Genomic DNA, 27,864 nt, shown 5'->3' with positions numbered 1-27,864 from the left:
GCCCGAATAAAAAAGCTTGGCCTACTGACCCAAGGTACAATTCGGGAACGCTCGGCGGTGAGTAAGTGCACTATCATTAATAAGTGTGCCCATTTCATTTGACCTCAGCAGTAAACACAACAAGCAGCTATTCATTTTCTAAAACGCATCGATCTGTCCACTCCTACGCTGATCAATGAAGAAGTCATTGAGGGTTATTCCCGCTAAAGTGATCTTTTAAAAGATGACTCCAGGGCACCGGGGGAGTAAGCGGCATCATTTCCAGCTCGGTGGGAGCTGCTTAAGTGAGTAATAGAAAGGGGGGGGGTAACCTAGGCAACCGTGTGCATCCTCAATTAGGGTTAAACCCAGACACGAATCGGCGTAAAAGATTGGGCGACTCCTCACGGACGATTGATTCAAAGGGGGGGTTCTCAAAACCGACCATGAAAAAGATCTACGTTGGAATAAAATAACCAATTCACCTTGAATGCAACATTTGTAATGTGTTCATCATCATTTGATTGGATTTGTTTTTAAAAGTGAAAATGATGACGAACTTTTGCCTGCCAGCAAGCGCAGCCAATTCTGGAGTCGGGTTAAATGGAAGCAATCGTCCCTGTGATGAGGTTCACATTTGGAGTGTGCGTGTTTGAAGAGGCGGCAATGGAAAGCACAGCTGGAGCAATTTGCCGGTGGTAAAAGGATATTATTTCGGATTTTACATCACATTGTCGCGGATCAGAACTTTTGGTACAAAATGATGACCGTGGTGAAACTTCATACCTGAGCTGGAGACAACTTGGATCAATATTCCACAGAGATGACCGAGTGTGTGGAATAGTCATCACAGGTGTCAGTGGGAGATTGTGCTTGGAATTTTTAAGCTCCATGACCATCCAAAAGGTTCCAGTAGTATCTTCTGTTGGGAATGCAAAGAAAGTTGAATAAAAAAAATAATCCAAACAAATCTCAGGCGAGTATTTATGATGTTGACTTGTCAAGTCAGCAGAAAAGTGAGTTGTAATTCAATTTTGTCAAGAAGGGGGGGGGGGGGAAATTCACATCCTTCATGAGATGCAACACAATTCAACCCCAGTCTGTTTTTTCCAAATGATTTGCTCGTGTCTGGCACATTCACCTGAACGCACCAGGCACTCCATCATCCTGGTCAAACACTGCAAATAGAAAGACTGCACTGGTTCAGTCAAGCTCATAGAAGTGTGACTCATTATCCAAAATATTAGTCTTATGGACCACGAGGTTACAATCGAGAAGTGCGATTTAAATAATAAATGACTCCATGTATGATTTATGATTCAGCTTCAAACTCTTATGCCGTCTAAATGCAGATAAAAGTGAAATATTAACATCGCCATGCATATATTTGGCCAGTTGATTCTCTCTTCTCGGCACGTTGATGGAAATGTGCTAAATTTGAGGGGAAGAATGTAGCTGAGCAAAAAATAAAAATTGGAATTCAAACCTACTGGTTTCAGGACAAGTGATCTAAAAAAATTAATAAATAACAGCCACTTTTACGACAAACTTGTTTAAAGGGGGCGGTCCTCTCCTCATGAATATTTTATGAGCAACCGCTAACCTTGTCTGGAACCCAAGCCGAATAAAGACGTTTTTATTACCATGACAACAAAGGATGGGGAATCGCAATTGGTTTTAAGTATCGGTTGCCGGTAATTGGATTTCCAGGAATCGTTTGTTTACTCGCCAGACAATTCCACTTATCGATTCTTTTTGTTAAGCTTTACGAGAATGCAGACATGACCTAAGTTTTTGACTTAATACATTATGCAGACATTTCATCGGGAAACTTCAACACCAGACGGGGACCCGTCCAACCTCAGACGTGTTGTTTCTAAGGCCTTGGGCATGTTTAACAAGGAACATGAGACACTTCTTTTTGGTCTGGCGCTCTAATTAAGCGCCACCATGACGGGTCAAGTCTCAGCGGTGCTGCTCGTAAAAAAAACGCCGCTTTTGCTGCGGGCTGCTGATAATCCCCCCGCCCCTTCACTCTGAGGAGCTATGACAACGATATTTTGACTGCAGACATTATTATCACTTTAGGTCCTCTAGATGACGTGAAGAATTTTTCAATCTCCAGCACCTCGAAAGATGTTTTTAAAATGATCTCTGGCAATGCTTTTTATTTCCTACCTTTTTATTCTCATTGGAATGTCCTCCACCGTCTGACTGTTTGTGTTATAAGAGAAAATTAAATACGTGTTAGATACTCACCTCGCATGTTTATATAACTTTTTTTTTTTTGTCATTTAAATCAATATTTTGAGAGAGCTCAAAGATGTAGATTATAATATGAAGAAGCTACAGCCATTGCTTCTGTAGGCATAAAAAGCAGGATTGAAGAGGATTGGACATTCAATCGTCTTCAGCAAAATCGAGGATGGTCTGAAATAGTTGAAAAATACAAATATACCAGCTATTCCGAGAACCAAACAGAAAGGTAATAGCCGCCTGTTTGAATGAAACACAAATGCGGCTATTTCCTTCTTGAATGGCAATACAATGCGAAGCTTCTGTGCTGACATTTGCTTTACCTCTGACTTGTTTTTTGTTTGTCATTTTTTTCCATTTAATTCTCATAGCGAACCGAGGTTTTGCTTACAAATGACGTTAGCGGACACGCATCGACGATGCCAGTCTGGTCCCATCCAAAGCCTCCAGAGGAGCGAGACAATAGCGAGCGACCAGGCTTTCGGCCCCGTGGTCGGCCATTCAGTCTCGCTCATTAGAGGCTTTACCAATTACAGTGGAGCTGCCTGTTTCTTTTCCAATGTCACAGTTATTCCAGAGGCTTTTGTTTGGAGAGCCCTGTTCCGGAGTTTAGAGCCTAAGGGGATGGATATGAAGAATTTGACGCTGTCGGCAAACAATGGATGTCCTTCCCAGAGTGGAGATCAGGGGGGGGAAGAAGCAAAGAGACTGAATCAGACAGCAGCAGGACAGAGGATGGACGCGAGGCTTCAAACCATAACATTGGCGTCGTTGTGCATCTTGTTGTCGTGTTTGCACCTTGGCAAAAGCCCAAGTGTTGTTTCTGTATTCTCCCACATTGTCCATCTCGGAAAGAGGGAGAGAAGAAGACGATAAGACGAATGACAACAAAGAAATTCACAGCGGGTTGGTATCGGGCTGAGACTGTAACAAGAAACTAAGATAAAGAAAGCGCTGCAGCAATAAATCACAGCGAGATGGATTGGAATGTGTCTGCTGTTGGAATACAAAAAGAGCCAGAGTAAGGGAGTGAATGATGCGACGGTACGGGAAAGTCAAAGTTCCACACAGAAACAAATAATCAGAAAAAGGGGAGCGGGGGCGGCAACTAATAGAAAAAGGAGACAAAAGTCAGAGGAGCAACAGAGCACGATAAGACAGAGTGCTTCATTCACAAGAGCTTGACAGAACCTGAATAGAAAACTTGTTTTTATTGCCCAAGAAAGTTTTAACTAATTTTTACACATTTACATTTTTTTTGAAGTGCAGGTGTATCTCATGCTAACTTCTCCAAAAAGTTTTGAGTCTAGTTTTAAGCCCCGTTAAAATTCAAGCCGCCTTTTGGTGAATCCAACATGATCAAATCAGCAGGCGACCTAAAGTTTCCAACACGTAAAAAAGAATTTGCTGCAGCATTTAAGGACACCCGCATGGTTAATCCACACCTCAAGAAGTAACGGGCCGTGATCTCCCTGTTGGAAGTAAAGATCTCACTTTGGGGCAACTGAAAGTGACCGGCAGTGAAGAGGATTGCTTCATGTTTTAGGGTAAGCAAAGCTGCCAGTTCCTATGTCCGTTATCCACAAGTAGCTTTGGGGGAATGAAAAGCTCTGCGGGAGGCGAGGATAGCAATCATTTCCTCTACGTTGTTTTTTTTGGGGGGGTATGAAATCCTTGCTGAGTCACAACATGCTCCACCGGCCGACACCTGGATAGTGACCATGAATTGGATCGCAGAGCTCGCTCCATCTTTGGAGTATAAGAAACAGAACGGCCTGTAAATATTGATCTAGGATAGCCTCAGGTGCTAGCTCCACGGCAAAATGTTACGAGAATATATTTCTAAGACTGCCTTGTATTTTGGTAGATGCCGTCTCAATAAATTATAGATTTTATAGATATACATAGCAACATACATTGTAATCAATGTGGTAACGTTAATAAATATCAGCAGAATATAATAAAGAGGGTTAACTTTCGAAGAGCCTCAAATGCCTTAGGGTGGCTACAAAGAAGCGTCTGTCAAATCCATTTCAATGGATATTTGGCCAAAATAAAAGCTGTTGCCCACCTCAGTCCTTTTCAAGACGGATCTCAAAAAGTCTCATTCTGTCTTCTCGATTACCTCGCACAATGCCTTGGGTGCAACCACTTTTATAAGACTAATACCAGCCAGGATATGGAGCAGCTCAGCAAAGGGACCTGAGGACAACCGTGTCATCGGGGATCCATAAGTGTCGTTATTACTGCCAAGGCCAACGATGATGACAATGTTTGATTTAAATCATGGTTGAAAAAAAATTCATCTGATTTATCTAGAGTAGACACAGAATAAAAAATACAATTCCAACTTTGGCTAAACATGGAAAAAATCTTTTTGTTTTTAAAACAAACATGCTCTCAATACACATTCACCTCGGGATACAATTGATTTTACAAATAAAAGCTGTAGAAATAGGGCGAAATCCCCCCATCCCCTCTCGACGGATCGAACATTCATTTTGGATCTTGGAAGCCAACAATTTCAAGGATGAGGTATCTTCAAGTGTCAAACTATTGAGCTGCAATCTTCGGCGGGTTGTTTTGAAAAGGTCAAACATGAGTTGGTGCTTGGTGTTTTAATAAAGATCACCTGCTGTTGGAGCTCAACAAGACATTGAACTTGCTAAAAAGAAATAAAACGAGGACTGTTAAGCTCGACACAAATTCACATGCACCCCGTTGTCTGTACTTAAGCTTGTCGGATTTTTCTGTGTATAGGCTTGTCACGATATTATAAAACTTCCTTTGATGCTAAACAATCCACACGAACTCAAACGACTTTTGCACATCATTATTTGAAGACAGCGGCAAAAGCTTTGAAAATGACTCCCGGCTTGGGGACAGTTCTAGCCGACCAACTTGTCAGACAAGTGAAGCTGTAAAGAACTTGACACGTTTGACAATAGCTGCTAACTGTACGTCCCAAATGGAGCTAAGATTAGATCTAAGGATTTAAGACACAAAGTCAATTTAGGGTAATAAACACTTTACAATCCAGTGATGAAAGCACTCCAAAGATAAGAATAAAGACTTGGCACACATTGTATTTTGCTGTCTATTTTCAGTCTTCCTTCTAAATAAAAGCTTTGTATGACCCAAGAGGCTGTCATGTTGCTGAGACGATTAAAACTGTATTGAAAGTTGTTGGTTTTTTTTAGTATATTTTCTATTGATTTCCTTTTTGACAATTTTCTCAACAAACAAGACACCACTGATCATTGGACATAGCTCAGATTTGGTCCCTGCATTGCCAAAAAAAACAATATGATAAAGTGAAGTCATGTTTAAGAGTATAAAGAATGCTAATAATATGCATCAACTGATTCAACCATGAAGTGTGTTTCCTTGGTATAGAAAGCACCTATTGGTTGAAGAAAAAAAAAAATGCGAACAACCTTCATATCGTGAAGAAACACGATGGAGCACAGACAATGACAGAGTACTTCAATTCAAAGTCTTGGGGACAAAGATGAATGTTAGCTCGTTTTGGTGAGATGATCATGGATTAACAGTCCAAAAATTATGGATGGCTTTGGGTTTGTACGGTTGTAGACTTAAATGTTTTTCGGTTTTGGCCGATACGCGAGTAATGAGGAAGGTTTGTCGGGTTAGTTGGAGCTGTTGGATGTGTGGAAGGATTGGTTAAGGTTTACGGTAGAATCGGTTGCGGAGCGGTATTTGGTTCGACTGGAAGGTTCACTGAAATTCTTGGGCCAGTTGTGTTGAGATAATTGAACAGTGAGATAGGTCGGCTGGTTGGCATGGGAGCTCAAATTAAAGGCAGATATATTTGAGTGGATTGTGGTTGTTTATTAATATAGAACTCAAGAGGTCCTTTGGCATTTGCTGAGATGGGATTAATCGCTAAACAAATATCTCTCGATGATCACGCGTGGATGTGGTGTCCTTCACGGTGAATGAAATGTTTATCCGTCTTGTAACTACTTTGAAGAGTCCCTTTCCTTCTGCAAGGCCAATTCAGTCTATTCTGCCTCCGGTGACTCACACGCAATGCTATCTCTCGCTACGCTTGTGTAAGTTAATGAAGTTGCAAATGTCAGGCACAATTGCATTCCGAGTCGCTTTGTGCAGATGCGATGGGATTGCTTTCATTACAAATAAAAAGTGGAATTTCATATATGGCTCATGGTCAAACAAGTAGGGTGCAAAGTGATTTTTTCCAGGATTTATTATCGAGGGATTAGCACTTGGTAAATACACTACTGTGCCCCTGAAGGCTTTTTAAACTGATTTAGTATAAACAGAATTGGTACATTTCAGAAAATTAGAAACCTTTCTCATGGTAGCTTCGGAGATTTTCAAATATTAACTCCCCATTCAGGGTTATACCAGAGTTTCTCAAGGGGATTCAAGGCCACCAGGATTTGGCTTTGGATACCAGTGATAGTTTTCAAGATTTCAAATAAAAAAATCGCTTTGAGTAAAATGTCAAATCAAAGTGGATCTGTTTAAAATGAACAGATGGACTCTTGTCTATTCAGAGGAGTCAAAGTTCATGTTCACACTTGGCATGAAAAATGCACATTTAATTGCCTACCTGAGCCAGTAAGTGCACTGACAAAACCCCAAAATGGATTTCAAATCCCAAAGAGAACTGAGAATGTTTTTAAATTGCCTTGATCTTTAATTTTCCTTCAAAACATATTTTAACCGTGTAGGTCGCTGCATTTTACGTGCTATTATTAGCTTCCATTATGCTAAATATGCCAATTACGCAAATGGGGAATGTGAGATTACTGACGTATACCCTCTTAACTTTTGGAATTCTCAAATACGGGGGGAAAAAAAAAACTTCAGAAATTTGCATTGCTAATAAAGAAATACGACTCAATCTCTTATGCCATACTTGGGAATTCCTCTGCGGTGGCACACAATTAGCTCCACAGTCCTCCATATCAAAGCTAGGGCAGGAAGATAAAGGTCCTAATTAATGAAATAAGTGCTTTTTCTTTGATTTGGCCAGAAAAAATGCTTGTGAAATTCCTGAGCCACATGCCACACCGGGGTCTCAAGGGAAGCTTCTTGCTGACGCGAGGAAAAACGCAATACAAAAACTTGAACCGTTTATCGGATTTTGAACCGCCTCGCCTGACAACTCTAGCAGTCATCCAAAAGATGGCTTCATTTTCAACCTAGCCATGATAAATAAATATTCAGTATATGGACAAACATTTGTGGACATTCATTTTTTTCTTCAACTGGTACTGCAAGTACAAAAACATTCATGACGTTAACGAACATTGACACTTGACGTTTTAAAATAAACACCCAGGGCCGAATATACTGTGTTCTGAAAAATATATCTACACTTGAAAATAAAGCCTTTCACTTCTGCTGAAGAAACTCTTTCAATGGCGGAGACATCTTATACAGCCTTGTTATTATTGCTGCAATGTTTTTCAGCTCACCTGATTTAACTGATGGTGGGGTTTTCATTTCTTACAATGCAATGTTTAGAATTGGGTCCAGAACTCACACGTGGAAGACTGTAATCTTTTTTTTTTTTTTTTTTTAGAATGAAATGTGCCCAGAAGAAAAAAAAAATCTTTGGAACTTGATAAGAAAATTTAATACATTCATAATAATAATAATAAGACACACAAAAATCACAGTTCACATCTCAAAACCAAAAAGCAGCAATCTGAGCTAAAGTTTTTGCAGCTTAAAATATCAATTGTAATAATTTAAAATCACATTGAGACTGGCCTATTTGTTTACAAACATCAATTAATGTGGTTTAGTGGTAAGACAGGTCGATGATAATCTAATGATCCAAATCGTTTCATTTAATATAACACTTAAATTTGGGGAGTTGTAAAAACGGGAGACGCTGGCGTGTTTCTAGTAGACTGACAGCATCGCATCTGCGTTTTAGGGTCTCTTTATGGCTTGTCTATAAGAGAATTTATTGCCGATCACCTTACGGCTCTGTGGGGTCTTAACCAGGCTATCTTTCGGAACATTTACTCTTTTATGAGCTTAAAGTCTGCCTGCGGTTGTTGAGGAGAAGTCTGAGAAAGATTTGTGCAGGCTGCTTTGACTGCACAGTTGGTCACCAATGCCATTTTAAGATCCAAACACCCGGAGGACTTCAGACAATGAATTGATTGGCTTGTGGGGTTTTATCGTCAACATCACAGTGTAGTCGATGATATTTAGGATTGAGGGCGAGAAAACCTTCTTCTCTCTAATCCACACGAGTTGGCACACAAAAGGTTTTAAACCCCAGAGATTTCCTATTTAGTTAAGGTAGGGATTAAAAATAAATAAAAACTCAAGTCTGGGCAGTGACACATTTCTTCAACTTTATTGACAGTTTGGATCAGGAACAGAAAGACAAGGCGCTGTTGGGAAATATAAAATTGATAGCTATAGAGAGGTGCGTTCTGGAGCTGAAAAGTACGTGTGACAGATGTGGAAAAAGTGAATATCCTTCACAGAAGGAGTGTCACAACCTTTTGGATAAGTTCCAACAATAGGGAGTTCTAAAGGCAAATTTGATACGTGTGTGTGGGGGGGGGGGATCAAATGTGGACATGACCCCTCAATCGGTTGCCGAGCCACTATCTCATGTAGGCGGTGAAATGAGACTTGAGGCGATCTGACTCTCAAATAAAGATGAAGCCAAGATAAACAAAAAAAAAAAAGAGCTCAGGGAGACTCCAGCCGGGTAATCCCCTGGAAATTGTTGAGTGTTATCGGTTATCAGGCCGGGCCGAGATGTCTTCAGGAAGTGGGAGGTTGGAAAACCTTTGACGAGGCGAGCATGGCACGTACTTTTGCCATTAGATCCTGAACAGAGTGGACGGAAACAAAACAACTTGGTGAGGAAAAGCCTTCGGATGATTTGAATAGTCTCAGTGTGCTTCTGATGACGTCGGTATAACCAAACGTGTTTCTGGGGTTGGCTTCGATCCTTGGAATCGTGTTACAAACGTGCCGAGCGTTTTGCCTGCCGACGACAGACGTGTTTCTACAGCTGTTTCGGGGTAAGGCTTTCTTTCTTCCAGCCAAACATACATTCTAGCCCTAAACCCTTCGATAGATGGCCACCATATCCCCCCCGGTAGTCACACAATGTCTCTCTCGCTTGCACTTTCATTTCCCTTCCTGCGGGGATGTGCTCGCTCACATCCCGGGAGTCATTCATTCACACATGGACAAATATCCAGCCCTGAGCTCTGGCTGAAAGAAGAGACGAATTAACAGCTGTAATCACAGAGGGAGTGTGGAATTGTCATATCACATCACTCAAAAGGCGATTTCATTTCACTTTCTGCCCTCCAGTGACTGGAAATGTACACTAAACACACACTTGTCAGTGATGTCTGGCGCTGACACGGTGCCTGTAAGCCACACTTTGTTCCTCCCAGTGTGAGAGCTTGATGTCAAGGTGTGCACGAGTCAGGCCACCAGACTCGCTTAGTCTGCCATAAAGAGCTGCCGCTTGCAGGCTTTTTTAGATTCTCATTCCTTATTCTGCTTGAGATGATCATTTCGCCTCTGCCTGCAGCGAGTGCCACCTCGACAGTTGTCAACCTTCTTGGTCGGTTCCTGGAGGAACCTCGTGTTGCTGACTTCATTTATGATCATTTGTGAGACCTATCGAGATGAGATTAGGATGCAAGACAGACCTAATGTGGTGCCAACTAGATAGTCCCCGAAGATTACTTGAGTCGTAGTTGTTCTAAAATAGTTCACCAGGTGCATGCCCTGCCCCCCGGCAGCAGACTAGTTTGCCGTTAGCGTTACATTCAAGTTTTATTTTGATCCCAAAATGGCTTCCCTTAACTAGAATCATTTCCTGGTGGATCAATGCGAATTGAAACGCTTATTGTTGTGAAATAAAAAAAACAAAATTGGTGATGTATCTCACGTTTACTTCTTTGGTACAGTCTTGTCTCTTGAATGAGAATCACAATGACGCAAAACCGGGATGTACTCGCGGCATTTTACTAATGGCTTTGAATTGCACCTTTGGCTAAAGATGCTGGATTACAATTAAGGTAAATTGTCTTAAGACAAACTATTCCAAAAAATGTGATTTGCCGATGTTTTGTTTTCCGTGTACGCCGCATACAAGAAACCAACAAACGAGAAAGCAACGTCTAGCGACGAGGCTATTAGAAGATGTTGAATTATTCAGAGCGTGTTTGTAAAACATCACAGGTGGGTGGGGGGGGGGGGGGTTAGGTCGTAATAAGTAGCCGGGACTACAATCGCTCGGCCGAAAACAACGGGAGTTGGGGAGCGGACCAGCAAGATGGCCAAACAAATGTGTTTTGCCTCCATCGGTAAGCTCGAGACGTTTGCGAGGTTTTGTAATCGCGTTGTAGCTTGGATCGGAGACACGCGGGGTAGCGACATAAATGGCCAACTAACAAGCTACCCCCCCCCCTTACCATGCCGGGCATTCCAATTTATAGCTTTGTACAATCACGCTCTACATTTTTCTTTCAGGAATGATATGTGTGCACCGCATGAGATTATGGAAAGCAGCTTGATGAGCGCCGTAAATTTGACACGATGATGTTAAACAGGGCGGAGAGGAGAGAGAGTTGACCAAGGTCAGAGTATATCTGGGTGAGTGAGAGCACGATTACACTGACTAATGTCCTGGGCTTTCACAGAAGGACTACAGTGAACATTACACGGTAGACGTCGCCGGTGAGTCGACAGTTCGCAATTTACATTTTACACTTGGAATGTTGTGTTGTTTTATGATTAGACGTTATTATTTGGCGTTTTAGTAGTGCATGACAAAGATGGTCATTATCATTACCTTGTTTTTCCGGAATATTTCAATCCTTGAGTTGTCAAATGTGTCTTATGTGTGGGTGTCAGATTGAAGTTGAATAGTGTTTGGCTTATTTGATGATATTATCAATCTTGTTGTGTCTTTATGATGCATCTCAATTTGTTGAAGGCATGCATATCTTACAGATTATAGAATTATTCTTTATCCTGTATGGATTTTATAAAATGTGAGTATTACCGTGCTATTTGTATTAGGCTTGGGATGCTTAGCAGATGACGAGGATAAGAAAAAAAAAAAAGCAACGAGTAATTCTGTAAAAAATGGACAAAATTACGTAAAAAAAAAAAAAAAAAAGTACCTTAGTAATTGCTTCACTGGTTCTTTTATCACACACAAGATATTTTAGGTTACATTACCTGACATTCGGCTTGTGCTTCCGCCCTCGTCAGAGTGTACACCAACACTCTGATGCAACCTAAAATATCTTGTTTGTGATAAAAGAACCAGTGAAGTGATTGACATGTGAAAACAAAATTAACTAGTTACCTGAGTAATTCTGGATTGAACAGCAGATACTATGGAAGAGGACACAGGCTCTTTTTCCTGAGAGGCACCCCTGCACAGAGAAAAATTGGTGTTGGACAAAAAGCAGAGCGGAGAGCAAAAGGAAGAGAACCAATCGGGTTAACGAGGAGACTCATACAATATGCATGATATGTTCTCAAAAGCTCAGAGCAACACAGGAATCTGAAACAGTCAAAAGAGTAGAAAGTGAAGTATCTACCTGAAGATGATCCATCCAACAGCTATCACATCAAAAGTGGTCAACATTACTCAGAATCTACAGACGAGAGAGGGGAGGAAGTAAGTGGGCTTACCTGGACTGAGCCAGGCTGGAGGCGGGGCTTGACGATGGTGACAAAGCTCGATTGGGTGATGGGTAAGGAGAAACAGAGGAACCCGCCGTCTTCTTGGTTGCTAACGACCGGGAGCTCTTGCTTTTTACAAGAGGAGACCTGCGTGAAATTATTGTGACAAATCGAGGGCTCTTAAACATTTCCAAGATAGACAGCGGTATTTCAACAAGGATGGGCTTTTGTATGCTCAGCAGATTGCCGCTCTCTAAACGAATGCTTGCAAAAACTGCCGGTTCCAGTTTGCGTCAAAGTCTTGTTAGCGTGTCGACAAAAGCGCACGAAACGGCGAAATGTGTAGTACACATAACAAATGTCTGTCAAAGATTCCCATTATTTCAGGAAAACCTTGACAAAAGAAAAATAGATTAAAATTTAATATTGAACATGTGCTCGTGCTCCCACTCTCCAGAAAACAGGAAGCTGTCTGCCATTGTATCAAGGGCATCTCTTCATAAATACTTCATATAAAGCACTATTATCGGCTTGACATTTGTGGATTCTTGGGGGGGCGTTGTTGACAAGATACGACTGTTCCGTTTCCTGGTGAAAGAAACCAGAAGAAACCGTCACCATGTCCACTACCAGGAGGTTGGCGCACACGGCTAACACAGCACGAAAACTACTTCGCAGTATGTAGCCAATAAACAATGCATGCTACACCAAAGTGGGAAACATGAAGTAAATGAATGATCTTTTCGGTCATAACGGTAAACCGTGGTTATGTTTCTCAAAAAGTGGACAGGTCCATTATGAGCATGATTCACAATATCTTTTTTGGACTGCGCAGCTTTATTCGTCGAGGGTTGAAGTGGTTGATTTTCCACTTTTGCTAACACTTAAGCTGCAGTTTGAAAAGACACGAACACGGAGCTCTTTTAAAATGAGTACGTACGGATTCAAAACTCAAACGAGATTCAGGTGAATATCGATTTTTACACCAACAATATCTGTTCAATTTTGTATGGTCCGCCTCCTGTTTATACTCTATCGAATGGTATTTTGTTCTGATTGGCCTGTAATTCATCTGACAATCTCTGTACAATTACTTTCCGAGATTCAATACCCATTGCCTGCCTTTTCCAAAAAGGTTCAACTTTTTACTTATCCTCAGACTACTTACTATTCGACAGCAGCCTGACAGGCTAAAAAAAATAGCACGCCCCCTCTTATTTGTTTCAGGCATGGAATAACAGAAAGCCACAATGGAAAGTTCCGCTAATTATCAAGCTACCAGGGAGTGACAGAAGTGTATCAATGTCTTTAAATGAGCTACCCAAGGCCACATTTGTACAATGGATTGCTTCTATTGATTTACTGTTGATTTTAGCATAAAGCTCGTTTCCCCTTTGAATTAATTTGATGTGACAGTTACAAAGGCAAGGCAACGGGGGTTAGTGCAGACTCTCCAGAGTGTTTAATTACCTTTCACTCTTTAGATGTCAAACACAGTCAGTCAGTTTATCAAACCAAGGCTTCCGCGCGAGTAAACGTTGTAGCAAAGCATTACTTTCAACGTCTACAATCGCCTTGAAGCTGCTAAACGTGTCGCTGACAGTCACAATGTAAACGACACTACACACGCTAGACTCGAAATAGATCTTTAGCGTAGTGAGTGAGACATTTTCCTGTTCAAATTTGCAAGGCGGTTGGAGCTAGACGTCGCTCAGGCGGTTAATATTGGTGTTTCATGATTACATGTCAATCTTAGCTTAGCAATTAATGTAGCTTCTCAATCTTCTGTTAATTACTAGTCATCATTCCTTCAGGAGAACAATACTTGTCAAAAGTGTGATGATTAATGCTCAGGAAGTGCAAACTTGAGCTCGTGACGTCACCTGGATGTGGAACGCTCCTTCGGCAGGCTGGAGCGTCGGCTGCGATGATGGGACTCGCGATCCTTGACATCGTGTCGTCGTTCTGGTGACGGAGCCTCCCGGCCTCTTCTGCTTCGAGAGCGTGAGCGGGAACTTGTCAGACACACAAAGAACAGCGTAAGATAGAGCTCAAGAGAAACTCCTAGGTAACAAACTTACCGTGACCTGTGCGACCTCCTATAGGCACTGGAAAGCGAGTGTTTGCTCTTTGGCCTTGACGAGGATCTGGAGCGTGACCTCCTTTTGTGTTTTTTCTTCTTTCTGTCTTTTTCTCTTTCCCTGTCCCTATTCCTGTCTCTCTCCCGCTCTCGATCCCTGCGCCGCTCCCGATCACTGTCTCGGTGTCGGCTTTTTTTCGAGTCTCTCTCTGCGGCTCGGGATGGAGAACGGCGCGACGAGGACGCCGCCTCCTTGCCTCGACGGCTTCCTCGGCTTTCTGTGTGAGACTTTTCGTCCGTGGTTGTTGCGGAGGATAATTGCGACAGTGGGAGATCAGACAGAAGAGAAAGGGCCTCTTGCATCTGGAAGGAGATTTAAGGAGGGGGGGGGGGGGGGGCATGTCAAGTCAGTGACAGAATGCTCCTTTTGAGTCAAAATTGAATTGAGCTGTTTTAGTAATTAGTCAAAAGACACACAGGAAAAAAAAAAAAAAAAAAGAGAATTTCCACTGACTGGATTTAACGGCCTCTTTGTCAATTTGACGTTCGGGAGAGGAATGGATTTGTTCGTGTCCAATCGATAACAGAGCCATCCATTGAGCGAGATGCGAGAGATTAGCGCAAATGGCAGGCAGGGTCGAACTAATGTATGTGCAGAGTCTGACTTTCAGAGTCTTTTGGAGCCGTTTGTAAACAAGTGCAATTTCTAGCTCATCGGTTTCGCCCCCATGATGAGATCCGTATCGGTCCAGGGCAAGAATGGCTAACATCTTTTATTTTCATTTCATCTGTAAAACCATTGTTGACGCAGACAATATAACGGCGTTGGCAGGCCAAGTTGCTGAGTGCCTTTAATTACTCCGGCGCTGCCCCCCCCCCGTCTGTTCGCATTAATTTGGACGGCTGTGGATGGAAGTCCATCAGTGGATTAAACATGACCCAAAATTTTGCAAGGTTAGATTTCATCTTTCAATGTCGGGTGCTATTCAAGCCATTCCAATTCAGAAGTGCAATCTGTGGAGGAAGACTACAACTCCCGACTATTTTCCATATTCAATTTCATTTCTTGCTAATCTGACCAGATTCACACACGTTGAGTACTTCTACGGCGGAAAATGGATGATTCACGCTGCTGTACAAAATCAGGTAGAGAGCAGCTGACAACAAACTCGTCTGAGTTCAAATTTGTCAGGGTTACGGGATGACTTGGGAAAAGTTGTCCAATCACTCCGTTTCAATCCCTCGCCAATCGTAATCTGTTAAAATGACTGTGGAAATGGGCGGAACATTAAACGAGGGAGTGGGTGAAGGACAACAGAAGGCATGACGGCCAAAAGCAGATGAAGGCAGGAGGCAAACGAGATAAAGGGCCCAACGTCTGCAAAGTGGAGTGCTGGCTGCATAGGACAATCAATAGCCATTTAAAAACAGTCAGGAAAGTCGGGAGAGGAATATTTATCACACCTTTCCGTTGGCGCGTTATCGCCAGTCGGTGCTAAGGCGGAGATAATGAAATGACAGGAAGCAAGGTTTGTTTAAAATTAGGTCTGACTTATGGAAAGCTTATCCCCAACACCGGCTAGCGCCTCACCTGCTTGGCCGAGATATACACAAGTTCCAACCCTAGCAAAGAGGAACAATACTAAAACGAATGGATGTGCGTAAAACCATTTTCTTGGTCAGAACTAATGAATCGCACCTATTCAACAAGTCGCGAAATGTAACTGTTAGCCGGTTAATTGACACAGAATTCTTCATTTCCTACGTGTGGCACTTTGATAACAAAGGGCCATTATGTGAGAAGATTGACTAGTGCTGGCTCATTCAGGTGCCAACAATTTGTTCCTTCAAGAATTGCTTATCCATGATTTCAGGGAGGGGTGAGGAGGTTAATAGTCACGTTAAATTATGTACGAACATGAACACAATGACAATTACAGACGCACTTTGATCAAACATTTATCTACCTCAAGCTGTGTGGATAAGTCGAGTTGGGCTCTCTTGGCCTCTGGCTCCCCCGTTAATGGGTTGCGGAGAGTTTGGAGGAATAGCGCTGCCTTCCTCTTCCTCTCTGCCTGCAGCTGTTTCTCTTTGGACTCTTTGGATGCCTGCGCCAGCTTCTCTCTGGCTGCAGCTGCTAGACGATGCTCCAGTTTTTGTTTGGCTGAGATGAAAAGGCAAAAAACAGCACACAGACGGACATTTTAACAATAACGACTTTTTTTTTTTTTCCTTCTTCTTTCCGCTGTTAAAGCCATTTCTGTTAGATGTTGTTGAGGGAGAAAATAAAAAGTGACACTTTTAATGCAACCTTGCTGTACCAAAAAGAAATGACGAATAACCGGTAACAAGAGCCTTGTTAGGTGCTGTGAATAAACGCCGGGGAAGGAAAAATCAAGGTAACAAACTGAAAATAACCAAAAAAAGAAACATTTTTTGATTTGTTTTCCACATCCAAACAAAAATGGATGTTCCGGTTTTAATGATAAGAAACACCATGTTGTGGTGGCAGACAATCCGGTGCGATTTGAGACGGCATAAACAAAAGGAAGAAATCGGAATGTGGGAGGAGGTGTGGAAAAATCTGCATGACAATGGGGGTGGAATAAATTCACAGCTGGGAGAAGTGAGAAAAAGGAGTGACACAAACGATGTGAACGAGAGCTCACGCAACGATCGAAAATGAGTCGAGACAGCGAGGGACAAAGAAAACCCGTATGGGAAAAACAAGTGCTGGCCAAACCTGTACATTCACCTTAAAACGCACAGATATTGCTAGGAAATACTTTCGGAATTGAGAGTACTTCTCGCTGGAAAGCACTTTTGGCACTTGTGACTGTTTCCCGGCCCATCGATACAAATTAGCATTCAGCCGTCTGCCGCTGATTCTCCTGCTTCGCTATCTGATCAAGTTAGGCCTGCTGACCGACGGCCACTTTGCCGTACGGCCAAGCAAATTCAATTAGCCATTTATAAGGCTTCTCAAGCCTTTCTCTCTCTGGTTTCACTTTTTTGAGACTTGTCCACTGAACCTTAAGCGGTCCTGTCGGCTCCCTCGATGCAGAAACGTAGCAGACATTTGTCCGAATGGGCTGCGCGTTTGTCTTTCCAGTGTCTCGTTAGCGGGCCTCGTTATGATCTAGGGCAAGTTATTACTCCCTCGCTCTGCCCCTCGTTATCTAATAAATTCTAAAAACAGCCTGTTTAAATATGTACACTGTCTTCAGAGACAGTCAAATTACTCTCAGGGTGATAGCCCAAGCATTTCGTGCCTAGATGTTAAATGGTCAACATTTCAGAATGTCTTTGGAGAATTCATGACGGCAAAATGAAATAAATCCATTTGAAAGGGTTTCGTTTTGATGTTACCTTGTCTTGCCTCCAGTTCTTGCAAACTGAGACACCTCTTCTCCTCTGGTGCGCTGACTGGTGGAGGTTCTTTTTCAACCGGTTCAGCGCTAACACCGACCACTTCTTGGATCCTCTCCCCTTCGAGCAACTGTAAACACACGTTTATTTGTTAAGGTAAACGACTTCAAATCACACGGCATGAAGTGTATCATTTGTATCAAACGCAGGGAAAGAAAAAAAAAAAAATCCACCCACCTTGTCCTCATCCGAGTCGTCATCCAGCCGCACTCGGTTTTTCTCCAGTGACAACATTTCATTTTCCTTTGGCTTGATGGCAAAACAAATTGGTGCAAAAGAAGCTGTAACGGCAAAGAAACGTGAGTGAAGCAGTGTTTTTGGATTCACACAAGGAAGAAACTTAATGCTTGCTGTGTCGGGTTGGTCATTCTTTTGGCGTTATTACCAACAGTGCAGCTATTCATACTTGCTGGCCAGCAATGTGGCCCGTTGGTAGCCTTTGTGAATTACTACCGTCAATTGCAAACACACATCAAGCTTTGGCAGACTCTGGATATTTTCAGCCGACTAGCAGAAATAACTGTGTATAGTATACCAAACACTTATGGAAATTAAAAAAAAAAAAAAAAAAAACTCCAATAAGCACAAGCCTATTCACCCAATGCTAAAAGGGAAATGACAAATACCTTTGTTCATTTTGGAATCGCTGGCAGACTCGTCCGAATGGAGGTTTCCACCTTCAGCCATCTGAAAAATGGACAAGAGTCGCAGTTACAAAATTGATTTGGAATTTCCATATGTGATGGGTATTCAATTTCATCACAGTAACATTGATTATGCGACTATGGGATATACTATAAACAGTACGGGGGGGCCAATATTGAATCTGCAACTATGGAGAAAAAAACCAAAACTTTCCTCTTTCTCTACTAGTATGAGTCACAGCGATTCTCCCACAAACACCATTTACAGTATGTCGAGCAAAAGAAATGAATTAAAGATCCCGGACTGCTTGAGAGAAATTGCCTCCAGCGCGGTGAGTGTCATGGTTGCAGGATAGTCCAAAGCATGACTCAGCATTCAGTACGATGTTTGGGCCGCATAATAATTGCCTGTTGCAGCCTCTGAGAGGTTGAGTGTGTACGTGTGGTTGTCGGACAAGTAAGTTGGAAAGGGGGGGGGGGGGGGGGGGCACGGTCTTGTTGATTGTAGGAGGGCCACTTGGACTTTTAATGCTGGTGAGAGATTGGCTGCTCTCTTCGGCATCTGTGTGAGGTCAGGAATGCTTGACACAGTTGGTTGAAAAAGCTGAAAAGGGACTTCCAGGCAAATCCATACAGCAAAGGCAAGCAGTTGCATTCCAAAACTTGTAATACCTCTGGCAAGCTTTTCCCTTTTTTCTGCATGAAGTAATTCTTCTTGTACTCATAATAGGGGTTGAACTGGTGCCAAGACTGCAGAAAGTCAAACCTACACAGAAGAACACAAGCCCGTTTGACAATGGCATCGTCTCGGGAGGCGGATGAAGTGCTTTTACGTAATGAAAAGAGAAAAGTGCCACAATGTTCACTTGCGAGAGACTTACCTCGGATCATTCTTGGCACGGACGCTGGCTTCGAATTTGAGCCCGTTCCTGACGACGTACTCCGCCAGCTTGTCTATGACGGCCTGGATGTCCACCGGTGGGGGGATTATAGCAGGCGCTGCTGCCGCTGTGACAACTGGAGCTTCAGCCTTGAAATTGCTTTCAGGTGAAGCGAAAGTGGTTTGACAAGTTAAACCTATTAGTGACCTGCCTTCTTTTAAGCGTCTCGTGACTCAATGACACGTCTATAATCCAACCAAGTATCGCAATTCATCGATGACATTTGATCAAGATTGACATGTTCTCAACGCAGTCAATCGTACTCTACCTGATTCCTGGAATGCTAACAGGAGCAGCAGACGCGGTGACCTGAGAAGCTTGCGACGCCGCGCCGATGTTTTCCGAGATAGCCGGATGCGGGAATGCTCCAGAAGCAGTCGTGGGAGTCATCCCGGATGAGGAAACGCTGCTGTAGTAGGCGCTGGCGTCGACTCCTGGGGGAGGCGGGGCTACGCAGTATGTTCCATCGGGAAGCATATAATAGCCGTAGTACACAGCAGAAGCGTTTGCTGGAAACAGGAGGAGGACAGAGTCAAATTGTGTCATCTAAACACCAGTTTTATTACAGAGCCCAAAATATGAATCAAGCTTCAGCGTCATCTTAACATTTACGGTTGCTCGGTAGACGGCAGAGAGCGTGTCGACGGGGCCGAGCGTAGTCGAGTGAGCAGCTGCATTCAAATTGCTCTCCTGAGAACAACACATCAGTACGCTGCTTGTGTTCAGCCCTCGCAAGTAAAGCAAAGCCGAGGTGTTCATTATGAGGCTGTGATATTTTCACTGCCGCCGAGCCTCGCTTTGTGCCTAGCGCTTTATTGTTTGGCGGCATGTTATCATTATTTTTTTTAATACTTACGCAATGATGTGTAGTTACAAGAACTAATTTATATACACAAAAAAATAGTAAGAAACTGCAAAATGTGCCTCATCACGCTTGTTTACCTGAAGCGGGCGAGAATGAGGAGCGGGAGAAAGAAATTAACGGTCGGCATTAACGAGAGCACGGCGATATGAACGCATTAGTCACTGAACTAGTTAACTTTCACGGCAAATCCAATTTTCTCTAATCAGAAAATGGAGGGGGGGGGGGCGACACCACGAGCTGTCATTACAAAAAAAAAAATGTGAGATGAAGACTTTTATGGCGAGGAACAAAAAGGCTAAAAGGGATTTCGGCAGTGTGGTAAAATGGAAGACATTCTCGGCTTACAGAGCAGTAAATTACTAATTTTTTTTCTCTCAAAATTACCCGGGCATGTGAATGCTCATAAATACAGTCACCAACATATCATGCGATTTGTCACAAAGTAGTTGTTGGTACTCGCTCGAGTATTTCATTCGACGACAAAATGGGGAAAAGCGTGTCGTTGTATTGCTTCACTCACGTTCAGCTGCGTACTGCGTTACTGCGGCGGGATCGGGCGCTTCTTCAGCAACCGTTTGTACTGCCGCTATGCCGTTTCTTTCCTCTCTGGCTTTACGCACCAATGCCGCAAGGGGATGGTCTGGGTCCATCACGTGAAGAGGCTGCCAAAAAAAAAAAAAAAAAAAAGAAGGTCGCATCACTATAGTTACATAATTCTCAGTTTGGACAAATATTTAACTCTTCCATCAAGAAACTTACCTTGACCAGCTCTTCCAGCCGTGAGCATTTTTTAGGCGCAAACAAACTGGGGTGAAGGTAGTTGCCGTCCCCGTCGTCATCCGAATCGTCAGAATCGTTTTCTGCGTCAAAAGCAGGCAGAGATGAAAATCCACACGGGCCTTTCGCCAAACATTTGAGCTCCCAACAGGTGCGAGTATCTCTCACCTTCGGACTGCTCTTGTTTGATATTGGAGGCCGCGCTGTAGCGACCTTCCTTCATGGCCTTCAGGATGTGTTTGTAATACGGGTTCAAGTAGTGGTCAAAGCGGAGAAAGTCGAACTGGGAGTTGCCGGATTGCTTGGCTTTCAGCACAATCTCAAACTGAGCGCCCTGCTGACTTACAAAGGTGGCCGTCCGCTCGATGATGTTATGAGTTTTGACGGTGGCTGGCTAGAGAAAACAAAAACAAAACCAAAAAAGGTCAACAAGACTTAATAGCAAGGACACGAGCTATTTTATCACCGAGGCATTTGCATGCAAGCGCTCCGACACGCATTGCCGTCATATAAATTCTCAACACACATGGGGTGGAAATCAGCCGAACAAGAAATGCTCGATCATTAATTCATTATTGTTCCCCGTGTGCGCTTTCAATGATTAATCTTTGTCATTACCAAGGGAGCACATAGACGTGCAGAAATGTCTGCGCGGACGCTAATCTCAATGAAACCAAAGCCGTCATAAATACGATTAAAGACTGCGGCCAAAAAGATGCCAGGGTCAAACAATGATAATCGATTACGGAGCTTAGGGCTGCTATAATTTTTAGGACCTCAGAGGACCCCACACGCTCCAATTACAAAGTTGTGCATTTGCAAAACACAAGGGCCGCGTACAATGACGAAAAAAAATAAATAATCATTTGAGTCGTTATCTTGCATTCTACTAGACTGTTCATTGTAAATGTGGAAATTGATCTTTTATACTCACCAGTTCGACGTCAGGTGGGATCTCGAGTCCTTGGGGAGCAACAAATGGTTCTTCACTCTCTTCTGGCTCTGCCTCGACTACGTGTTAGAAAATGTGCAACATTTGAGTGTCACATATTGTATTAAAAATTGTATTAGAAGTTCTGGCTTTGTTTTCTGTAGGGACTGTGATTATGCGTATGGTCAGTAGGTGACTCAAATGTAATCAGTCGGAAGTTGCAATAATGTTAAGTTGCATCATCAATTTTACACAACATATAACCACAAATGTTACAGGACTATTTACTACCATCTACTATTTAATATCCATTTATTTCATTGCACAGCAGCACATTTATTGGAAGTCAAACGTTTGCTCGTTTAACCAGCATCTGTTTCGGTGGCCATCTTTTAGCTGCAAGAGGAGAGACAACTTCAGTGCAGTGACCGATGTTTGGAATAAATTGGGGGGGGGGAGAATTACACAACATAAACACCATATGACATGTTTTGACAAATGACTGTTAATTATACAGGTATTAACCTTCCGACGCCAACCTGCAATTACTGGTGATGACAATTTAATGAATGTCATTATTAAAAGTGTGCGCCAATGTCATCCTATTTTTTTCTCATCCATGTATGAGCGCGAGAATCGGCACAGGTTCCTCCTGATTTCTCACCAGCGCGCTTGTTTGCGTCCTCTTCCTCGGTCGGCTGGGAAGGGTCGTAGTATTCAGCGGTGTACTTGAAGGCCACGGCGTTGTAGGTGCCTTCGTCGGCAAGTGCCTCGCTCAGACGTTTGTACTCCTCCTCTGCAGAAAAATAAAGTCAAGCATCATGTGACGTTATATTACAGTTTTTGACACTTCACCCTGACAAGTCAAATAGTCCAGCATAATAATATTTTGCTAAGAAATGAGAAATCAAAACTGAAAAGGCGTAAGCGGTTTGACCTGAAAGTAGCTTTTTTCCCAAATGAAATGTCTCCCTATAATTTCCTGAAAGGACAAAATTCCCACTAAAACTATCTCCAACGCTCTTTAGTGGCCAGTTGGGTAATAACCAGAATGAATGGGACTCAAACTCCCAAACTCAAGGGCAAGACAGTCTTAAAAGAGATGAAAACATATAGATGAGCGTGGCTGGCATTAATCGTGAGCAAAGTCATTCTGTCCTGTCCGTTTGGGGATAAGCCACCATATTTCACTCAATATGGTGGCTTATTAATTTCATTAAGAGAGTCAGGATGTCTTCCAGGAGGGTGCTTTGTCATCGAAGTACGCCGTTTCGTGACAATGTCAAATGAATCAGACGAGAGCATTCCAGCAGTCAAATGTGGTTCCTGTCGAAATGGCCTCGGAGCAAAGTGATGGCGATTTCGATCGCAAAACGATTAATCGTTCATCCCACAAGCTCTAATGAAAAGGACTCACTCGATGTAGCCATGCTTACCTTGTCTTGCCTCTTCCTCCAGCAGGTCAGTGCGAAAAGCCAGATATCGTTCTTCATCGCAGAGCGCCTCAATTCTGGCTTCTTCCTCCGACAGCTGGTAGGATGTGTTCCACGACCCACTGTCATACTCTGAAAGGTCATGTAAGTGACCGCGCCCATCGTATCTGTTGAATGAAAAGACGCATTAGCCAGGAAGAAATTGACAAACCCGCTTATCTACATTAATTGCCTACTTACCAGGGGCGGGTGGTTTATAACACCCCTAGCTACTTATGAAATATTCTGGCGGCCTGAGTGCGCTTGGAGAATGTTAGGATCTTGTCTGAAGGCTAACAATAAAATAAAAAAAAATAAAAAAACAAGGACCCTACATCGAAATCAAAGCAATTTAAAGCAACCCCTTACCTTACAGGGTTTCCACCCCCTGTAACACTCATCAATACTTTTACATCTGTAAAGAGAATTACATTCACACAAACCCGGGTACATAAATACCTATCCGTAAGAACGCAAACGGACGACATTTTCCTGGGTTCGTCCCTCTACTCCATCGCTCAGTTGCAGTTTCTTCAGGGAAGACAAAGAAACGGGGGTGCTGAGGTTGGCATTCGGGGTTTTGTCGGGACCCCTTTTGCCTACCTTGCTGGGGAAAGAACTGGGTTATGTGATTTAAGACATACATACAAAAGGCTGTACAAGATGAAACAACTTGGGCCACTGCAGGTCAAGGTGATTCAGAAGAAAGGTTAGTGTGTGTTGCCTTGGATGTAGGACATGCTCACTGAGAGGTATTTTAGGCAGAATTTAATTGGGAAGAGAACAAACAAATGAAAACAATCACAGTTTTCACTACATCAGATTCAGTTAGAAATTAACATTTCCAGAGGAATTCCAATTCCAACATGCTAAATGCAAAGCCCAAATGATTGTAATGCATGAGATTACCAAAAAGTTGATCTCTTTGTTTGGGTGACGTTAACAATCAAATGCATTAACGGCTAGCGATTGAAAATGACGTGAGTTTGTAAGCTAGCAAAAAAACAAATGCGGGGTTTTTAAACACATCAACATTTGACTCTGGAAATGTCGTTTTCCTTGTTTTCAACGTCCCATTACACATGGAGAAAACATTCTCAACAGTTTCAGGCATCCCACTCGGGCTTCTGCAAAACTAACTCCAACCAGTTCCGTCAACTTTGAAACAGGCTAACGGACAGGCTAGATGGTTAGCATAGGGTTTCGGTGAAAGTGTTCAACCGACCTATCAATCATGATGCGCTTGTCCCCCATCCATGGGATAAGATGTTTTCCATGTTCGTGGTAAAGAGCCCTTTCGTCGTCTCGGAACACTTTACAGGCGTAGCCGAACACCAAAAGGTCGGCGTATTTTTCACTGTCACTCGCATCCGTCGCCGGTTTGTTGTTTGGATCCTTCTTTGACGTCCCGCGACGATACATCACCGAATCGATGTAAAAATAAAAATACGCTAATGTGCGTATCTTAATAGTACTTAAAAAGAAAACAAAAGACTTGCAGATGTCAAGCTAATATGTGGTTCAGATAGCACAGCTACAAAATGCTAGGTGCTGTCGGTCGCCATGTTGAAACGACGTGTGTGTTTTTTTTCAACAATCTTTATTGATATAGAAGATAGCAACAACTTCACGTTTACAAAACACACCCCGGACGTTAAAACGTTTATATATAAAAAACAAAACAAAAACAAAAAACAAATAAAAGTTAAATATAAAAAAATTATTATTTGATTATATTTGCAAAAAAATATTTTCACAGCTTTTTGGAAACAATGTCGAAAAATAATTTAAAAAATCAAGAAGTTGGTTTCTTATGAATAAATTTGGTTATCTGAATATAGAATTTTGCTAAAATAATAATATTTCTTAAATGATATTGGAACAGTACTAAATGTAGCTTTTTGTTGAGAATTTGATTCAGGCCAGTGAAGCAATTGGGTGCCTTTGAATGCCATGAAATGCAAAATAATTATAGCATTTATATTTTTAAATACATATATTTGTAAATTGTGTGGTACGATTCCTCAGAAACAACTATTAAGCCTGTATGTATGTGTGCGATATAAGGATAAAACAACAAATTCAGAAATAAAAAAAATTGCAACATGAGGACATAACAATAAATTCAGTATAAAAAATACAAAAACTGAATAAACGCACACCATTTAATGTCTCATTCAATGAGGAAACACATCATGCCTATTCAAGGTTATCGAATAAAGCTGTGCATCCTCCACTGTCAAAAATGGAGCAATGTAACTCTTTTATCTCCCCTTTGATTATTTATTAGCTCAGCTCGTGCATTGTTAAAAAAAAAAAAAAAAAAGAAAGAAAGGGGCGAAAACAAGATGCAAAGAGACTCAATGTTTCTAAGACTGGCTGCCTTATTCAAATGCACAGCTACAGTTTGCCCACAGCTATAACCAGGACAAATGACATACTGTATCATAATATACTCTGCTAAGTGAGTCGCCTGTCGCCCCGATGTCATACGCTTGCAGTTGCTCATCAATAAGGCAGGCTTTGCAGACTATTACCATCCCATTAAAAGGCTGTTACTGTATGATGTGTAATCACGATAATACAGTCGGGCCTCATGTAAATACAGCACGAGGGAAAATACAAAATATTGTTGTGTAAAGACTTCATGGTTAAACTCAAGTAAAACTCTCCTGAAAATTAGAATTCCGGGGGTCAAGTTCAGAGGCACTGTTGTACACATGCCACACGCGACCTCTTACAAGCGCCACACAAAAGTTCATTTTGTACAGGTGCACTTCAGTTTGCCCTCAAAATTGTTAGATGAGAAAGAAATGGGCCCTTGTTACAGCTTTGCTAATAACGGATCATTTCACCTTTATGGGCTCTCATGGACTGGTAGCGATATCGAGTTTCCCTCAAAGGCATCGTAATACATCAGGAGTTAGCGGGAGCCGAGCGCCTGAATGAAAGCAACACGGCCAAGCCCCCCTTATGCCCAAGGCTTTTACGAGTATAATTTATGTCTCTCCTGCTGACTGCCACTTTTAATGTGTGGATGTAAGTGACAAATGGGTCTGGCTAGCACGATTATAATCATTCCAAGGTAATTATTTGACACACATGTACAATGCTGACATGTTGGATCGCACACACAAAGATTTGGATCCATTTCACAAAAGGTATAAAAATGACGTCTCGCAATAATTGCCGAATAATAACATTTATCAAGAAAATAATCTGTGGAATGTTGCTAATGTCACTTTTGTCTAAGAAGAAAAATAGCTGAAAAACGAGCGTTCTGAATTTTGGCATCGGCACCACCAAAACGTTGATTTAAATTTTGTCTGTTGTGGTCGTGTTCATTAATTATTCATAAGATGTCACGGTAGAGAGCAAGGTGAACCTTTTAAAACTAAAGTTTTATTAGCATCAAAAAGTTTTTGACAAAATGCATAAATATTAGCCTAACACCAATATTTTTGCCTTTTAAGGAGACGACGTCCACAATGCTTCTTTCGTCGAGACAAGTTCCATTAATCGTTTTTTTTTTCCGAGTCATCTCTTGATTGACGGGTGGGACAAGATGGCGCCAACAAGAACAAATGCTACAACCGTTATTTAGAAGCCGTACAAATCAACTTTGACTGTTTTGCTGAGCCAAATCCATTTATCGGGATTACTCAGCGTCTTAACAGGACCGAAGTTTCAATTAGCAAATCTATTTTTTTAGAGCCCTGTAGCCTATATGAGCTATTTGGAATTTGGTGACTTTAGAACTGTTTATTTACTACGGCCTTTAAAAGAGTCCAAAGTGAGGATTTACGAGATCTACTTCACTTATGCAGCCGGGTCATCATCTCTCTGTGTGTGTGTTTATGGTAAATCCAATCCTCCACTCCGACTTACATTTACCTCAGTTCTTTATAGACGTAGTCATTTACATTAGTTCGATGGAGCTCGACTGCAGCTATAAAACTGTCTTGTGCTTAATATGTAACGGATCAATGTGGATTGGAGAGCCTATCAAACAAATCTGGTCCTGTTTGAAATCCATTCATTTTCATTTGTTTATGAACTTCCGTAATGATTGCAAGGGTTAAAATACGGGCTCGTTAAATTACACACATTTAACAAAATGATCTCATCTAAAAAGTCTGAGTGTGTATCAAATTTTTTTTTCCAGCTCGGGGTGACCAGCCAAGTTCTTTAACTGAGTAAAATGAGTTTTAATTGGTTGTTAATTGTTGGCCTCACGAAAAGGGTGATTTTGAAATGTGAGAGGATTGGTGATGCCATGTCATCCATCCAATTTGTTCTCTCTGAAAAAAAAATCTTTAGGACTCATTCAACACTTTTTTTTAAACAAGATCCCGTACGACTTAACAATATTTGGTATTGATATGTTGACATTGTCAAAGTTGCGGTGCCCAGTTCAGGGTTTTATCGCTCAAAACAGAACAAGCCAAAAAAAAAAAAAAAAGCCCTCATGTCTCTGCTGCATGTGTCAATGAACGGAAAATAAAAAAAGGAGAATGGAGAAGACTAAGAAATAAAACGAGAGAAATAGCAAGAGACAGGCGGGGGAGATGCCAAAAGCTGATCACCAGTCTGAGACAAACCAATAAATGGGGAGACAAACAGCCAGTGGACATGTCGAAAGGAAATGTGTTTTTTTTTTTTTTTCCTTCCTCCTGTGGGGAAATCTTTGAAACGTGTGAACCTTTCCTTGAGTAAATGATGTATGGCATCATTCAGTGCCAGTGACTGTGGCTGTGGTCAGTGCAAAGCAAAAGCCTCATTCGTCTTGGGAGTCTGTAA

The 27,864-nt window shown here is 42.1% G+C and overlaps 2 protein-coding genes across 5 annotated transcripts in view; both read right to left on the bottom strand.

Annotated features, from left to right (window-relative positions):
• Positions 1-6,854, bottom strand: part of mmp17a (matrix metallopeptidase 17a) — a 79,604-nt gene extending 72,750 nt beyond the window's left edge. The window contains exons 1-2 of one of the 3 annotated variants that reach the window (XM_085926801.1): positions 6,836-6,854; positions 766-901 (exon numbers count right to left, since the gene is read on the bottom strand). The gene's annotated coding sequence lies outside the window, so the exon portion shown is untranslated. Of the gene's footprint in view, positions 1-765; positions 902-4,306; positions 4,458-6,570; positions 6,668-6,835 lie in introns of those variants that run through there. The other 2 variants (XM_085926802.1, XM_085926803.1) reach the window with 2 other exon arrangements.
• Positions 6,855-8,583: 1,729 nt separating this feature from the next.
• On the bottom strand, positions 8,584-24,652 carry sfswap (splicing factor SWAP). Of its 2 annotated transcripts, none has more exons than XM_085926171.1 (19): positions 24,290-24,652; positions 23,029-23,192; positions 22,257-22,388; positions 21,596-21,672; positions 20,830-21,055; positions 20,644-20,744; positions 20,405-20,546; positions 19,288-19,528; positions 18,960-19,118; positions 18,751-18,844; positions 18,061-18,121; positions 17,612-17,715; positions 17,375-17,504; positions 15,973-16,169; positions 14,007-14,368; positions 13,809-13,940; positions 11,935-12,072; positions 11,603-11,672; positions 8,584-9,090 (listed from the first exon to the last, which is right to left on the bottom strand). In XM_085926171.1, the coding sequence occupies exons 1-19, from the start codon at positions 24,484-24,486 to the stop codon at positions 9,025-9,027; spliced, it is 2,793 nt and encodes a 930-aa protein (XP_085782297.1). In that variant the 5' UTR covers positions 24,487-24,652; the 3' UTR covers positions 8,584-9,024. The 2 variants fall into 2 exon arrangements, with proteins under 2 accessions (XP_085782297.1, XP_085782298.1); XM_085926172.1 differs by having other exon boundaries at positions 13,809-13,916.
• Positions 24,653-27,864: the final 3,212 nt, after the last annotated feature.

The sequence above is a fragment of the Syngnathus leptorhynchus genome, chromosome 12 (genome assembly GCF_054491065.1).
Source record: "Syngnathus leptorhynchus isolate UIUO chromosome 12, UIUO_Slep, whole genome shotgun sequence".
Classification (NCBI taxonomy): domain Eukaryota; kingdom Metazoa; phylum Chordata; class Actinopteri; order Syngnathiformes; family Syngnathidae; genus Syngnathus; species Syngnathus leptorhynchus.
Note: the sequence above shows the minus strand (reverse complement) of the source record. Positions and strands in the feature narration are given on the sequence as shown.